The following is a 13,228-nucleotide window of genomic DNA, read 5'->3' on the forward strand; positions in this document are numbered from 1 at the left end:
CGCACACCTTGCCCTTGCTAAGGGCCTCCCCTTAATTGTATTAGCTTGCTTGTTTCCATCCATAGTGTCACACAGTGGCGGAGCTTGACCAAAATCTTCGAGTGGGCGTAAAGTGATGAGACCCAAATTTTTTTTCCTATCGTTATGTTTCGGGTCGGGTCAGCTATCGATTCGGGTCAGGTCAATTAATAGTAGTTCTAAATAAAACTAAAAAATTTCATCCATTTAAAGGACCCGTCCTTACATATAAAAACTTGTGATTAAGTTTATTGTGTGGTGGGTAATCTAGGGTTAACAAATAAGAGTTAAAATATATTTACAAAACTACCCATCACTTATATACAAAGTGGTAACAAACTTTACTTTATTTATATATTGTATAAATATTTAGGAAAAATAATTGGGAGAGGCAATCCTATATAATTTTTAAAATTTCCGGACAAAAAATCGAAAAATATACACTTCTAACCGAAACATTGGGGTGGGCGGATGCACCCCCGGGTAACAACTAACCTTCGCCTCTGGTGTCACATTCTAAGTTCTATAGTTCATTCAACTTTGTTTATATTTTATATTTGATCTTTGAACATTTTATCGCTAATTGCATTCAACATCACTCTCGAATACTGTCGAGACTCCATCCTCCAGTCCATCCCTGTTGTCATCATTGCCGCAAACTCTGGGTAACTGATCCGGCCATCCTACAAGACACACACATCGGAATCAACATATTTTCGGACATTTTTAGTTTCTTATGTTACATATGTTGTCATATTCATCATTTATTACCTTATCTAGGTCGGCATCATGGATGATATCGTTAACTAGCTTCTCGTTGTGTGAATTTTGGTCTTCAAACAAAGACTCCTTCAACTCTTCAAACTCGATGTACCCATTTTGATTCTTGTCGAAATGGTGGAATGCTTGTTGTAGATGATCATCGTTGCTAATCCGTTTCAAGTGAATCGCAACCATCATAAACTCCTCGCAGTTTAGTACCCCGTTTTCGTCAAGATCAGCCTTCAAACAAGTATGCAAATCGTTAAGCAACACGAGTTCTTTTATGAAGGGACGGTGAAAGAATCCGATCAAGATGGGTAAATCCGAAATCCGAAACATTTGGATCGGGTATTCGGGTATGAGACCAGGTATGAATTTTTTTTTAAATTGCGGGTTATGACGCACATGGACGCATGGTATTAGGTATACCTAACTCAAGTACCCAGAACATAAATACTTGTAAGCATTTTCTTTTTTATTATTTTTATATGTTTTTGATTAATAGAGTAATATATTAATCCACTATTTTTTTTAGTTTTTATAATTTTTTCTTGGGGTAATAACATTATGTATAAATTAGCATACTAAGAAATGTATTTGGGTTAGGGGTGCAAACGAGGCGAGCGGCTCGCGAGCTACTCGAGATCGGCTCGAGAAAAAGCTCGAAATGAGCCGAGCCTTATCGAGCCCGAGCTGAGCTTGAGCCTCAAAACAAAGCTCGTTTGTTTATCGAGCCCGAGCTCGAGCCTCACATGTGAAGCTCGTTAGGCTCGTCGAGCCTTATCGAGCCTTAGTGTAAACGAGCCGAGTCGAGCCGAGCTTATTTAAACTTGTTTACAAGCCGACCTAGAACCTAAAAATAAGCTTATTTAGTAAACGAGCCCGAGCCCGAGCTTTACTTATCGAGCTCGCAAGCCTAAAAAGTCTATTATTTATATTATTTTTATTTAATATACTAATTAGTAGATAATAAACGAGCCGAGCCCGAGCCGAGCTCGAGCTTGATAAAATACAAACGAGCCGAGCTCGAGCTTTGAAAACAAAGCTCGAATCTAGCCGAGCTCGAGCCCGAGCTCTCATAAGTTAATCGAGATCGAGCCTGGCCGAGCTCGGGCTCGGCTCGGCTCATTTGCACCCCTAATTTGGGTATCTCAACAGGTTTTTTTAACAAACAGACGGCTATATCTGATACCCGACAAATATGAGAGAGACATGATTTTACAATCAAATATGGGACTAGGATACTTACAGCATCCATTAACATCCGAACGTCAGGATCATCAAGCGGTTGATCCCCGATCAAACACAAACCGTCTTTAAACTCTTCAAACGTTAGTGATCCGTTCTTGTCCTTGTCCATTTCATCAAACATTTGCTTGAGTCCATCAACTTGTTCATCTGGCAAGTTTTCAGCAACCACCTGAGATCAAACCCTTAAGAAAGTCAAACTTTTGACTTCAAACTAGCAAAATAAAAAGGATAATTAATTAATTAATTAACTTACTGTAATAACTTTCTTTTTGAATTTGTTCATCAAAGAGAACTGTTGAATTCTTGATCCTATGTTTTCTCCCAATGGGATGTTGGACACCTTGTGGGCATTTTGAATCCATTGATTCTCTGTGGCACATGATAACAAGTTCATATTTTTTTACTAGAATGAGAACTTGATTATTCTTTTAACTTTTTATAGATTAACAAGAAAAAGGTAACATTTTCTAAAAATATATTTGAGAAAACAATAAATTGCTTTGTTAAAGCTAACATTTTCTAAAAGAAATATTTGGTAATTCGTCGGTGAAGATCCATGGGAAATCAAATGTAGGTAATGACTTCACCGGCGGATCAACAATCGATGTTACAAATAGATCACCAAATGCCTAAAAACATGGAACACATGCATTCTTATTCAATAAAAAACATAGGTAGTCGGAGTACGGACGAGCCCTGCCAAATTTTGTTTTTTTTTTCTATTTTTTTATTTGTGTTTTTGTTTGTGTCACGTCGGAAATTACCAACGAATCTTAAAATAAATATTTTTCTTTAACTTTTTCAAGTATAACGTTGGCTGTGATATATCGATTATATTAATGTATTTTAAGAACTTACTTTAAGTTTTTTGGGGGGGCTTAGGTTTTTTTTTATTGGTTATCATATGCGCATGGGAGAGTCTGTTTTCTAGCAAGTGCAAAGTTGATCAAAATCGATGAAGATCCATATAGAAATCAAATGTGGGTAATGACTTCACCGGCGGATCAACAATCGATGTTAGAAATGGATCACCAAATGCCAAAAAAAAAATGGAACACATTCTTATCCGACATCTAATCAATAAAGACAAGTCGGAGTACGAACGAGCCCTGCCAAATTTAGTTCTTTTCTTTTTTATTTATGTTACGTCGGAAATTACCAACGAACCTAAAAACAAATAATTTTCTTTAACTTTTTTCAAGTATAACGTCGGCGGTGATATATCGATTATATTAATGTATTTTAAGAACTTACTTTAAGTTTCTTTTTGGGGCCTTAGTTTTTTTTATTGGTTATCATATCCGCATGAGAGAGTCTGTTTTCTAGTAGTGCAAAGTTCATCAAAATCATACCAAGGGCTTGTTCAACAGTGAGTCGATCGTCTGGATTCTGGTCAAGCATGCCCTTTATGAGTGTTTTCGCATCTTCAGAGACCCTTTGCCAAGGGTCCCTTATAAAGTTTATGTCACCCTTGATTATTGCTTGAGCAATTCCCTCTTCAGTTTCTATAAATTGTTGCATACAAATGACCAACATGTGAGAAATTTTCTAGGATCCATATTGTTGCATTTTTAGAATGTAGAGGGAGTGATATGAAACTTTTTGTATGTTCATTTTATCCCTTGTAGTTTGATCTAATTACATATTGCCCCATAATACGAACATACCTGCCCAAAATGGAGGAACTCCACAAAGCAAGATGTAAAGAATGACACCGGCACTCCATACATCGATTTGTTCTCCGTAATTTCGTTTTAATACTTCGGGGGCCATGTAAAATGGGCTTCCGACGATGTCTCTAAATCTTTGGCCTACAATCAAAAGCAATATCAGTCGTTAGTGTAAGATAAGAAATGCACTTTTTAGTTTATTTTAAAAATGAATACGCCAATTTGAGTTTTGATTTTGAATAATAACTATATAAGTTGATGTAACGCGTTAAGTTAATTGTTCCAACATATCCGATCATATTGAGATACGTTGTCATACTTCATATGTATTGTTTTATCTCACATGTATTCTGCGACTCTATAGTGTAATAAGAACATACCAGGCTCAAAGGATATAGAGAGACCAAAGTCGATTGCCTTTAGAGGTGCGTGTTCGCCTTTATGAGCGTATAAGAAATTTTCAGGTTTCAAATCACGATGTATAACTCCATGCTTGTGGCAAGTCTACACAAATATATTTATATTGTAATAAATACGACAAAAAATGAAACATATAGAAGATGCACTAATAACATACAAGAAAGATAGCTAAGACAAAAGTTTGGATTTGTTTTACTAGCAAATTCATTATTTCTCTATTTTTTATAGAAAACCTTTAAATGATAACTTTTGTAAGGATCAAAATCTAGGATATGAATTTAGCTAATTTAGTATGGAGAGAGAAATAAAGCAAGTATATCGTTAATCGTGTATGCAAGTTACAAATTGTTACATTCAACCTTCTATATATCGATAAAGTTATCCTATAAAATCTTCTAAAAATAAGAATATTACAAAGACAAAATTAATCAAAAAATATAATACAATATCGAAAATTATAATACAATATCGAGGAAAAAAGACACAATGAGTTGCAAAAAACACAAAATGAACTTTTGTTTGATTGTTTATACGTTGCATGCATGAATAAAGATATCATGAAATCACGTGTGTTTATATTAAAAAAACTGAGAACTTACGATAGAACACGAAGATGATAATAACCTGGACAACTTCAAGAATCGTCTTGATAACAAGGGCGGCAGCTCTTTCCGTGTAATGACCTTTCGCAACAATCCGATCAAAAAGCTCACCACCTTCACAAAGCTCCATAACCAAATAAATCGCGTCTTTATCCTCATAAACATCTTTAAACGTCACAATATTAGGATGCAACGGCATATGCCTCATGATCGCCACCTCTCTCCTCACGTCTTCAACGTCGATTTCCGCCCTTAACCTGCTCTTCGATATTTTCTTGCATGCGACTCTTTCGCCCGTTGTAATATCTTGACATTCGTATGACACCCCAAACTCACCCCTACCGAGTTCTTTTCCTATTTTGTAACGGTCATATATGTCTTTCCCAAATGTGCCTTTGATGACACGAACGGGCCGTATGAATCTTTGGGTTTGTGGTTTTGTGCGTTTTTTGCGTTGTTTTCGGTCGTGTGATGTGGGTTGGACAAGGCTTGTGTTGGCAATAGAAACCCAACCCCCCATTGATGATATGATGATGGTTTTATGAAATGCAATTAGGGGGGGGGGGGGGGCAAGATGGATTTGGGATTCTTGGAATGATGTTGCAAAATCACGTTGAGGATTGGAAACACTGATTTTGTGGTGAAATTTTGGATTTGATGGTGATTTTGAGGTTGAAAAGTTTTGTGTTCTTTAAACGTTTAACATTAAGTCTTTAACTATAAACAATTCCATGATTCCGTAACTTTTGTAAATTAAAGGGGCCAAAATCAAATATCTTTTATAACTTTAGCTTCGGCTTATTTATTGGTGTCAGGGCTTAAACATATAAATACAAAATAATTAATTTATGAAGAAATTGAAATTCAATAAATAATATTCAATTATTACAAGAATAAATTTTAATAAAAGATATAAACTAGTTGAACTATTTAGCTTCATCCCATATCTTATGGAGTTTGAGTGACAATCATGAAATTTTTTAACAAATGGGCTGATTAATTGAGTAAAATTTTAAGTCAACTCAAATTATAAAAAAAAAAAAATCAATTTTAGTATACTTAAATTAACACAACACCACCACCTTCACCACTAGCGCCACCACTCGTCACGTCTTTTGTACAGCTGCTTTCGTTGTTGTCGCCGCCTAGTTTCGTTGTTGTTGTCGCTGCCACCACCGCCAACACTATCTTGCTTGGTTTATAAGCTTAATATCAACATATGTACTTTTGATAATTCTTTAAAAAATATAAATCAAAATTCGCCGATAGGCACAATTACTCATTCACTCCTAGAGGTGTACAAAAAACCGGTTTTATGGATTGAAAAAAAAAAAAAAACCGAAACCAGTCTTTTTAAAAACTGGTTTCAACCTGAACCGAACCGGCGGTTTGTACACCAGTTAGTATTACTGATCTTCGAAACCGGTTTAAAAAACGAAATTGGTTTAAACATGTTAAAAACCGGTTTTTTTGGCCCAAATCGGTTTTTAACCGAACCTATTAGTACTAGTTCAAGTTCACACCATGTAAAACCGGTTCGGTTTTTTTAAAAACCGGTTTTTTCCCCACCAGAAAAATCGATTTGTACACCTCTATTCACTCCTATAAACCTTTACTTGTCAAAACTTCTTTCTTCTTTAAGTCCAAAACAAAGTAATCAAGCTATTTTATGGGCTAGAACTGACCCTGACCCACATCAAAGGCCCAATAAACACTATTCGTTTAAATTCAAACCGGTTAGCACACGACTCCTTCGTGCCCGATTAATGCGGACCCAAGGTGGTGCCACCACCACCATTTGTATCACCACCGTCCTAATGCTTCCGCTGCACACCTAGTTTTCACCGCCACGTCATCACCACCAGGTACGCCGGATTCTTCACCACTTTCAATTCTCCACATGCAGTTAATTTGTGACCTAACGATTCGAATTGGAGTCAAAGTGTTCATCAAGGTGTAATTTGATTATTCGTTTGTAGGTTTAACATAGTCAAATTCGATGTTTTGCTGACCTAAACACACATTGTTAGAAGCTTCTTATTTGACTTGTCAAAGTTTTGTTGTCACAAGGCTGACAAATCGTGTTTTATCGGGTTTAACAGGTCTCTAACGACGCGTGTAACACGAGTATTAAATATGAATACAACTCGTTTAACTACTTTATATCTCATTTTTATAACACAGTTTTACGTTTTATGTACCTAAAAGAAGAAATGATTGGATCCTAACATCATAACTATAAACCATAGGGACTAAAATGACATTTAACTCAGAGTTAAATGTTATTTTAGTCCCTGTGGTTTGGGTCATTTTGCCTGTTTAGTCCAAAGGTTTGAAACGTTGCCATTTTAGTCCAAATAGTTTCAAGCGTTGCCATTTTAGTCCACTGGGTTAACTCCGCCCATTTTTTATGTTAGTTAGAACGGTAATTCGATCATTATATATGGTCAAATTGCCCTTCTAGTTAACAGAATTACATATAAAATGACCGAAATGCCTTTCTAGTTAACAGAATAAAGGGGCGGAGTTAACCCAGTTGACTAAAATGGCAACGTTTAAAACTATTTGGACTAAAATGACAACGTTTCAAACCTTTGGACTAAACTGGCAAAATGACTCAAACCACAGGGACTAAAATGACATCTAACTCTTATTTTTAAAAAGTAAAAAAATCACGTTGTGTACTTTTTTCAGTAAACAGGTCTAATCGTGTCTTTTACACAGATATCTATTGCCAGCTTGATTCAATTTATTTGAAATTCTATACTTGAATTCTGTATTTGTGACCTAACAATTGAATTTAACTACTCGGATTCGTATCATAGTGTAATTTGATTTAATTTGATTATCAGTTTGTAGTTTTTAACATTGATTCGATATTTTGCAGACATAAACATATATTTGACCATGGTTTTAAAAAACGTTCGAGGCGTGCGTCTCAGGCTCGCCTCGAGGCGAAACGGCCAAAAAAGGAGTCTGAGGCGCGCCTCATGGTGTTTTTAATGTATATGCGCCTCAGAGCGGCTGAGGCGCTAAGAAAGTTGCGCCTCAGATGCGCCTCAGGGGATTTTAATAGTTGTTTTTGATGTTTGATTTTTTGTGTCAATTTCAAGCATTTCATGTCTTTTTAAGTGTGTTTTTGATGATTTTGATAAATCTGATGATGAAATTAGTTAGTACAGTATTACTATTTTTATAATAAATATAATTTTTATATTTATTTATTAATACCGTCTCGGCCTTATGCCTCGTTTCGCCTCGAGACTTACGCCTCGTGAGGCGAAGGGAAAACGCCTCGAAACTTGTTTCCGTTCTTTTAAACCTTGTGTTTGACCAGATGTTAGAAAGCTTCTTATTTGACTTGTTAAAATTTTGTTTCCACAAGTTATCAAATGAGTTTAATTTATTTGAAATTTCATACTTAAATTCTGTACTTTTTAACCTAACGAATGAATTCGAATTACAGTGTTCATAACCATCATGGTATGCATTAGGAACGACTTAAACGTTCACACGCAAGAACTTAAATTCGGATCAAATGACTTGTTTAAAGAGTCAGTCAATCTCCGAATCGATGAAACCGATCCTGTTTATAGATCCAGATTCAAGGCTTTCAATGAACAAAGTGACGTTGCAGATAACGAATTCGCTATTACTTTGAGGAAAGAAGAATCACTTAATCGTGATAACTGCACGTGGTTATCGCTAACTGGCGCATCGTCCCCATCGTCGTGCTGTAAAGATTACGGTCTATCCGGTTACATGGATCTTAAAATAGACGCCTGGTTCATTTCGTTATTATCGAAACAATCATCGAGATCCGATACACTTTTGAACACGAAAATCACATTCTTTGACGGTTCTAGAGTAAACCCGATCGAAGAAGCATCTTTTGTTCTCGATCAAAGCGAAAAACCGGATGAAAAAATTGTTTTTGAGGAGAATTTGGAGGAAGAAGAAGTTGTTTTGTGGCTAAAGAATGAGTCAGAATGTTGTAGTCAAACTTTGGATAGCAGGTCAAAGTCAAAGTCAAAGTCAAAGTCAAAGTCAAAGTTTGCATATTTTACAGACAGCAGTGATCAACAGTCTTTGTTTTCTTCATCTTCTAGCTCTGATCACTCATCAGAAGTCATGGATTTGGAAGAAATTAGTACGGATAAACCGCTTTTTTGGCCGCTTAATTCAGCGTCCGATTGGTGTTCCGAGACTAAATGGGATTACTTCATTATGTCGCCGCGTAAAGATATATACAAACTCGGTATGTCACCAAAAACTACTTATAATCGAGAACCAAATTCAAAACAAGGCTGCAACAGAAGACTCGTGTTTGGAACAGACTCAAAATCATCGTCAAACATGATAAAAAGCGCGAATGTAGTAGCGACGGAGCAAGAAGTTGACCGTTTGACCAAACCGTCGGTGAGCACGCATAAGATAGTGTTGGAAGATCTTTTGTTAGTAGATAAGTTGAATGCAGAAGGTGTGATTGAGCAAGTATTAGGACTTGGTGAATTTGATGGACATGAGGGTATTGAAGATGAGTTCGACGAAGATGATTTTTCTCTACGGTTTTGAAAACCGGACCAAAACAGACCTCGGGTTGAACCAGGAACGAGCCTCGTTATCGGTTCGAAATTTCCTAGTTGTGGATTTTTTTTTTGAATTAATCATGGTGTAATCCGTTTTTTAAACTGTCGAAGAATTTACTGAGAGGCGAACAGTAGAGCGGTCGGTTTGATGAGCGGTGCGGTTTTCAAGAAAATGGTTCTTGTTCAAATTCCATGATTTGGGGTTTTCCAAAATTTGTACTTCACGTCTCCTATAACTCTCCAAACATTCGATTTCGAACTTAACACTTGGAGCACCTCTTTGATTCTCGCCTTTCCAGTCCCCTACAATAACCTTGTAATCATCTTGTGGTGAATCATATATATTATCTCAAGCAAGATTGACTCTTTCTGTTTATTATAATTCTTAACTCTACATAATAAATGACCCTAACTATCCATCCATTTATAATAAAAAACTTACTAAACATACTCAAATCCTATCTTATAGATACATATTAAAATAAATTACCCATGTCTTTATAACCTATTGGTATCTTGGGGGATAAGACTTTGGACCTATAGGTCCTGGGTTCGATTCTCACAAGGGGGCTTTTCCCATATTTATTGGGTTTCCTCCAGAATTGGTGTATAGGTCTTATGCCTAGTGGAGATGGATATGATCGGGTGGTTCCGCTCGTGGCACGATGATACTCCAGTGTTCCGTAAGTGATCCAAATTTGTCGTAAAAAAAAGATATTAAAATAATTTGATAAACATTACCATACTATAAATTTGTAACATGTAGGTGCTTTAGTGAGTTGTACTCTAAGGTTACGGAGTTTTCAAAAAAAAAAATTGACTTTTCACTTTTAATCCAAATGTTTTCCATTTTTTGCATATTAACATCTTTGGTTTTATTTTTTTACTTTTAAGATAAATTTTTCTATCTTTTGTAATTTAACACCAACATATTTTTATTTTCAACTTTGATCCCCGTATTTTTCATCTTTTACAAAATTTTCGTTTTACGTTTCGTTCTGATTTTGTGAGTGAACACGCCGCAACGTGCGTATGGGTTTCAACAATTTTTCGTCTATTTTTCCCTGTTTGACAGGTTTGTTGCAATGCGTGTGGTCTTAGATCGACTTAGTTATTATTTTCTATTTTTACGTTTCAGTCTAATTTCTTCGCATTATCATGCTGCAACGGGCATGCGTGATTCAGCGATTTTACATATGCTTTTCGTTCGGTGTTATTTTTTCCTTTTGTTTATTTTGTTTTTACGAGCTTTTTCGGTTTTGTTGGTCGCTGATAGTTGTGTAGCATTAGTGCTACTTGGCACGGTTTACGCCCCCGCCGCAACGCGGGGGCACTTAATACTAGTTTAAACTAATTTTAATCCTATCACATCAATCAAACAATATCATCAAAACTAACTTTTCTTTCTTTCTAAATATTAGACTTATATCAATAAAATGCCAAAGCAGCAAATTACAGACAAACGACACGTAAACAGACAACAAGCTGCGTCGCAACCCTCTTTTGAATTGCAAAACCCCTTCAATTTTCTTTGGTTTGTGTTTTAGGATTAAAACCTTCAATAACCACTAAAACATAATCTCTTTCAACTTCCTAAATGTGCACGAAATAACCAAATTATCCAAACCCGCTTGAAGACAAACCCTAATTCTTCACTTCCAGTAACTCCTATGAAGACTGTTACGATACTTCATCAAATGCATAATATCATAAAGAATATTTATGTCTTTGTAACAGTCTTCATTTGAGATCGAACAAGCTTGCTTAACTATTTTTTTTTTTACTAAAATATTATATGAATTTACATCGAGATAGTTGGTAAACGGGCAACAAGCTGCGCCGCTACCACTTTTTAAATAGCAAAACTAAGTCTTAACTATTGGAAGTGTAAAGAATATGGTTTGTCATCAAGCGGGTTCGGATAATGATGGAGTTTTAAGTTTTAAAGGCTTGAAATAAGAATTATAGAGATTTTTAGACAGATACGAGAATTATATATAACGCATTTGATGATATCCGTGTGAACAATTCTCATATTTTTAATCCATTTAATTTTTAATAATTTAAATTTTATCTAATAATATATGTGTTCTTAATTTTTTTTTCTCGAAAGTATATACGTCGCTAGATTTTATTCTTTTTACTAACACTCTCGCAAAATTTTTGTTAAAAATGTGATGTATTAAAATTAATGTTTTCTTTTTGAATAGTAAACAAGTTGATGTCATCCCGCGCGTTGCTGCGGGATGTGGATTAACTGGTCAAAATTAGAAACAAATATATGATTAAAAGTGTTAAGTTAATCACTGGTAAATGAAATTAGTGCATGGAAAGGGGTCAAGGAGGCATGAAACTACTAACAGGTGAAAGGGAAGATTTGTAAATACAACTGGTAGTACATAGATGGGTCAGTGGGTCATAAAGAAAATCCAAAATTTTATTGTTACCCCCTACGTCAGTGGGTCATGAAGAAAATCTAGCATTTTATTGTTACCCCTAGAAAGTTTAATTCTACTATAAAATTATGTTAGTGATACCACACGTAGGTATACCTAAGAGTAGGGGTGTAAACAAGCCTAGAGGCTCGAGAGTTACTTGTGATCGGTTCGGTTAAAAGCTCAAACGAGTCGAGCCTTAACGAGCCCGAGCCCGAGCCTGAAATAGAGCTCGTTTAGTTATCGAGCCCGAGCTCAAGCCTGAAATACAAAGCTCGTTTAGGTTAGCGAGCCCAAACGAGCCTCAACAAAATTTTAGTTTTTTATATATATAATATATAATAATGATGATGATAACATTGGTGAGCCGAGCTCGAGCCGAGCTTTGGTTAGCTTAATCGCTGTTGAAACGAGCTCGAGCCAAGCTTTTAGCTCATTTGAGGTTGTTCTCGAAATAGCTCGAGCCAAGTTGAGCCGAGCTCGAGCCTAGTAGGGCTCAGGCTCGGCTCGGCTCGTTTACACCCCTACCCAAGAGCATGTTACATTTGAGTTTTCCGTCACATAATTCATTATAATATTATGTTGACGACTTTGCGAAAAAAAATAATTATGTTGACCTTTTAATAACATTCTATTCAACCATAAACATCCCACTCTTAGGCCTTAGCAAGCTGCTAAGAGGTGCAAAATAGCAAACAGAAAACAACATGCCCAAATGTCCTGGCCAAATTATGCCAGATGCGACAGAGAACAAGCATTACAACACACAAAAGCATCAAAAAGCGAAGTTTGAAGACTTGGGGCAACACTATTGAGACTCCATTTAGTTTCTGTGTAATGGATTGTGCTTGATGTATTGCTTTTTGTTCAGCCCACTTGCGAACAGGTCTTCGAAAGGGAGCATACATTTAGAAGTTAGAGGGGAAGATTTCTCATGCAATGACCAAGCATAAAACTGTCACATTTCATGTGATTACATGATATATTCCAAAACTCTCTTAATCTTTTGGTTTTGTGCTTCTTTACCCAACTTCACCATAAGCTTGTTGTTTTGATTCCACTCTCTTGGCTAGTCGTTCTTGAATCTAGGCTCCACACAACATATCTATTTAAATGAATGTAAACATCCATCCACCTTATAATTTGTTGCTCATGATATATATCATACCCTTGGTCAGTGACGGATCCAGGATTTTTTTTTCCACTGGGATCCCATTTTCGGTGTTAAGATTTTTTACAACTAAACTTTAGAATTTTTCGGGTCGGTTGTTGTTCAGGTCAGGGCGGGGCGGGGCGGGGCGGGGCGAGAATCATAATAAAATACAATACCAGCTAAAACTATATGATCATTACTTGTTAGAAAACACACAATAAACAAAAGATGGCATTGACATGAAAAAAAACATTACAAATATTTTATGTTGTTCCTACGAAAATCAAACGGATATAACTCAGCCAACCATAAATCTTTTAAACATAGG

General features: G+C 36.0%; 2 protein-coding genes across 2 annotated transcripts; one reads left to right on the forward strand and one right to left on the reverse strand.

The window, feature by feature from the left end:
- Nucleotides 1–540: 540 nt before the first annotated feature.
- Nucleotides 541–5,243, reverse strand: LOC110927249 (calcium-dependent protein kinase 24). The gene is made up of 8 exons (XM_022170902.2): nt 4,746–5,243; nt 4,082–4,205; nt 3,699–3,842; nt 3,384–3,536; nt 2,285–2,400; nt 2,030–2,200; nt 790–1,020; nt 541–701 (listed from the first exon to the last, which is right to left on the reverse strand). Exons 1-8 carry the CDS (start codon nt 5,241–5,243, stop codon nt 570–572), a joined length of 1,569 nt encoding a protein of 522 aa, XP_022026594.1. The 3' UTR covers nt 541–569.
- A 1,214-nt stretch (nt 5,244–6,457) lies between these two features.
- LOC110927250 lies at nt 6,458–9,679 on the forward strand. Its single transcript, XM_022170903.2, has 2 exons — nt 6,458–6,588; nt 8,190–9,679. Exon 2 carries the CDS (start codon nt 8,204–8,206, stop codon nt 9,296–9,298), a length of 1,095 nt encoding a protein of 364 aa, XP_022026595.1. The 5' UTR covers nt 6,458–6,588; nt 8,190–8,203; the 3' UTR covers nt 9,299–9,679.
- The last annotated feature ends 3,549 nt before the right edge of the window (nt 9,680–13,228 follow it).

This window comes from Helianthus annuus, chromosome 2 (genome assembly GCF_002127325.2).
Source record: "Helianthus annuus cultivar XRQ/B chromosome 2, HanXRQr2.0-SUNRISE, whole genome shotgun sequence".
NCBI lineage: Eukaryota > Viridiplantae > Streptophyta > Magnoliopsida > Asterales > Asteraceae > Helianthus > Helianthus annuus.